The 4,247-nt window shown below is 45.7% G+C and overlaps 1 protein-coding gene across 1 annotated transcript; it reads right to left on the bottom strand.

Moving 5' to 3' along the window:
* Nucleotides 1-911: 911 nt before the first annotated feature.
* LOC126336028 (uncharacterized) lies at nucleotides 912-3,723 on the bottom strand. Its single transcript, XM_049999508.1, has 2 exons — nucleotides 2,601-3,723; nucleotides 912-994 (listed from the first exon to the last, which is right to left on the bottom strand). The coding sequence occupies exons 1-2, from the start codon at nucleotides 3,721-3,723 to the stop codon at nucleotides 912-914; spliced, it is 1,206 nt and encodes a 401-aa protein (XP_049855465.1).
* Between the last annotated feature and the right edge of the window lie 524 nt (nucleotides 3,724-4,247).

The following is a 4,247-nucleotide window of genomic DNA, read 5'->3' as shown; positions in this document are numbered from 1 at the left end:
ATGCAGCCAGTTCAGGGGCGTGTCCCCTTAATGCAAGTTATTCTACAGTCGTACATCAGTGTGTGAAGCCCTCATAAAGCTTTCTAACTGAGAAAATCGAAGAAAGTCAAAGCTCTATCGTAAATAGGGCATTGTAGGTCACACGGAGATGGGACCTATTTTGTGAAACTGAATCGTGATTGTTGGTGCCAAGGAGACATTGTTGTTTTGAAACTTCACTGAATATGTCTAGAAAATCAGTTTTCGAGAATTCTTAGGAAGTAACTCTACTGTCTTCTGCATATGTATCGCTCAAGGATCAAGAGAAAAAAGAGGGAGAACAGAGTACATATGGAGGTTTACAGTAATTTTTCCCACGCTCTATGTGGGGGCGAAAATATGTTTAAGGTGATCTCCACCTGCTTGCTGAGTATCGCTGTCACTGAATTTGTAGAAACAAATATTGTAATAGATCCGATACTGATTCGCATAGTTCAGTGGAACGGCTTAATCACTACAATATTAAAGGTTGATGCCGCAATGATGATCCTTTGTCAACTATGAAGCTGTGACACGAAATGTTAGTTCGATAATAAAATAACGTATTCTAAATATAGTTGACAGATTTCATAAGTTAACTCCTGAACATAGCTTCACGTTGTTTTTACGAATACAAAATATTTTAGTTTCCTGACCCAATGAACATGATACAACAAATCAAAAGCTCAATTAACAAATGCGGATGTTATAAGGTCCTTGCAAATTCAGTTATATTTGATGATAACTACAAAATATTTGCACTCATTCGTTTACGCATTATCAGAATCTTAAAAATACTTCCTCTGGATTACGAATTCTGTAACGTGCAGTGGGTTCGCCTCAATTTCTTTGGTACTTACAGTTTTGAAAAATCTTGACAGCAGACACGAAAGTTATGACAGCCAGGATTGTTTCCTATCCTGTAACATAGCACAGCCCGCTGTCTGTTCTTCCTTTGTAGAAAGCACTTCTTTATCTGCGGGAGAATCAAACCATAACAAAAATTAAACTCTTCGTCTTTACTGTCATGGACTAGCTCATATGCTTAAGTACATAAAACAGTAGACACTCGATAATTTGCTTTCGCAAATCCTAAAGATAAGCTAGCGATCTGTACAAAATTCAACGTAATGTATTGACTTTTTTAATGAAAATATGCGTCATTATGTTACACCAGTCTTATCATAGCATAGGTTTGTGCGTTTGAGAACAATTCCAGTGTTTCACATCAATTTCTGTTACATGTGTTCTGTCCATAACGATCCCTTAAATCTAGGTAATTTTCTCTTTCAGAGTTGTACTGCGATCAACTTAATCTCAGGCTTAATATAGTGGGAAAGCCTACTAACTATGTGAGTATAAGAACAATTTCTTTAATGAGGGCTGAATGAAATACTGTGTTATACCCTATTACTCCAAGACAACATTCTGAATGCTTCATAGCAGCACACTGAAATGTTGATAATTTATTTGATCGAAACATGGACTACTACAATGCCAGTTTACGACTACAGTACAACATACGTTTGCCGTCTTCACACTGCACATAATATCTGCTCAGTAAATATTCTTCTTCGCACTGTACACAGTATCTGCTCAATAAACATCCTTCACATCTTCCTGTACATCATTATATCTCGTGATCTTCACAAAGGTAAAGAAAAGCTAAAACGAGCAACATTTAACAATATTTTTGGACTCCTCTTACTGCTACCGTTAAAAAATAAGCTACATTTGAATATAAGTTGCACAGACTTTCATCAACAGCATATTGATATGGATCGAACGTAGTTTACCAGATCACTATGATTAATCAGTTAACCGCGATGTTATATCTTGGTAGTATTTTCTACTTACTGTTCCAGCATAGATTATTGTGCTTAGCTGATAAGTTGTTGAGACTTTTGGTAAATATGAAGAACCACAGTGGACGATAAAAGCAACGCATATATCTTTCAGGTGCAATAAATCGTGAACGCAACCAGCCAGCCAGCCTTCCACAGATTCCCTAATCCAGAGATATTGCTTGCGACTAACGAATGCTGAACAGCTGAATAACTGATAATGTGTACAGTAATGTGTCCACCTAATAACTGAGGTGTACGTGGAACACTTCGCAGTGAAACGATAGAGATACAACTAGCGTTGTATATTTCAAGTATTAACACTGAATGTTTGCTTGCACCTAAGTTAAACATCAGTTCTCTTTCATTTACATGTAAAAGAAAACACATAGGACTACATTTTTCTGTGCTCTGTGAGCAAATGTTTGCTATCTCTTCGTTTCTGTGTTATATTTTTATCTTTTCCCCTACCCCATTGAAAACCATTAGGTTTATAGATTTCACTAGTCACATACCAATGTGAAGAGACTGAACATTCTGCTTCAGAGCACCAGTCAGCTATACACTGTCATTTATTATTCAGTTCCTTTACATAAAAATTCGTTAAAGACAAGGCAAAGTACGCTTATAGCATTTATTTCTCAATTTATTATTTACATGAATTACATCTCTGTATCGATGGGAGGAGGTAAACAGTTCCGGCATTCGCCTTACAATCAAGGAAAACCTCCCAAAAACCTTGATCGGAACTGAGGACTCTGTAGCTCGGTGCACTGCAGGGAAGTTGATGCGACGAAACGGAGAAGCGACGAGACGGGGAGGCAGCGATACGTGGAGGCGGCGATACGTGGAGGCGGCGATACGTGGTTGGCGACGATACGTGGTTGGCGACGATACGTGGTTGGCGACGATACGTGGTTGGCGACGATACGTGGAGGCGGCGAGACGGGGAGGCGGCGATGCGTGGAGACGGCGAGACGTGGAGACGGCGAGACGTGGAGACGGCGAGACGTGGAGGCGGCGAGACGTGGAGGCGGCGAAACGTGGAGGCGACGATACGTGGAGGCGGCGATACGTGGAGGCGACGATCCGTGGTTGGCGACGATACGTGGGGGCGGCGATACGTGGAGGCGGCGAGACGGGGAGGCGGCGAGACGGGGAGACGGCGAGACGTGGAGGCGGCGAGACGTGGAGGCGGCGAGATGTGGAGGCGACGATACGTGGGAGCGACGATACGTGGTTGGCGACAATACGTGGAGGCGGCGAGACGGGGAGGCGGCGATACGTGGAGGCTGCGATACGTGGAGGCGGCGATACGTGGAGGCGGCGAGACGGGCAGGCGGCGATACGTGGAGGCGACGATACGTGGGGGCGGCGATACGTGGGGGCGGCTATACGTGGGGGCGGCGATACGTGGAGGCGGCGAGACGGGCAGGCGGCGATATGTGGAGGCGACGATATGTGGGGGCGGCGATACGTGGGGGCGGCGATACGTGGGGGCGGCGATACGTGGGGGCGGCGATACGTGGAGGCGGCGATACGAGGAGGCGGCGAGGCGGGGAGGCGGCGATACGTGGAGACGGCGAGACGTGGAGACGGCGAGACGTGGAGGCGGCGAGACGTGGAGGCGGCGATACGTGGAGGCGACGATACGTGGAGGCGACGATACGTGGTTGGCGACGATACGTGGGGGCGGCGAGACGTGGAGGCGGCGAGACGTGGAGGCGACGATACGTGGTGGCGACGATACGTGGTTGGCGACGATACGTGGGGGCGGCGAGACGGGGAGGCGGCGAGACGGGGAGGCGGCGAGACGGGGAGGCGGCGAGACGGGGAGGCGACGATACGGGGAAGCGACCATGCTGACCTCCCCTCGGCTGAACTGTACTGAATGTGGTCGCAGCGTGTTTCTTTATATACCCTCTGCAGCTTTGATGAGCTGTCGTTTCCTAGGAAAGCGACTATCTCATTGTTGTTTCATCATATAGCTTCTGTCCATTATTATAAGATTAGCAATACGTTTCCGCGTAAGTGCATGTTCAAGTTCTGTAGCAATATCTATATTTACTCATACATTACGCAAACCGCTGTAAGGTGCGTGGCGGAGGGTACTTGGTGCCAATATTAGCCATTTTTTTGTCCTATTTCAGTCGCGTATTGTGAGAGGGAGAAATACCTACAGACTCTCAACGCGCCTTAATCTCTTTCACCTTATTTTTATTATCACTACGTGACATATATGATGACGGCGACAGAATTGTCGCACAGCCTTCTTCGAACACAGGTTCTCAAAATTTATCCAACGCGGTTTCACGAGACAACGACTCCTTTCTTCTAAAGGAAAGAAGGAATATGCTGTTTAACGTTCATTTTACTGGAAGAGGC

This window comes from Schistocerca gregaria, chromosome 2, assembly GCF_023897955.1.
Source record: "Schistocerca gregaria isolate iqSchGreg1 chromosome 2, iqSchGreg1.2, whole genome shotgun sequence".
Classification (NCBI taxonomy): Eukaryota; Metazoa; Arthropoda; class Insecta; order Orthoptera; family Acrididae; genus Schistocerca; species Schistocerca gregaria.
The sequence above is the reverse complement of the archived record's forward strand: the minus strand, read 5'-3'. Positions and strand labels throughout refer to the sequence as shown.

Coding starts and splice junctions, on each gene's coding strand:
- LOC126336028 (XM_049999508.1), bottom strand. CDS start 3,723: ATGGTCGCTTCCCCGTATCGTCGCCTCCCCGTCTCGCCGCCTCCCCGT. Junction 995..2,600: donor AGTCCTCAGTTCCGATCAAG/GTTTTTGGGAGG, acceptor ATTCTCCCGCAG/ATAAAGAAGTGCTTTCTACA.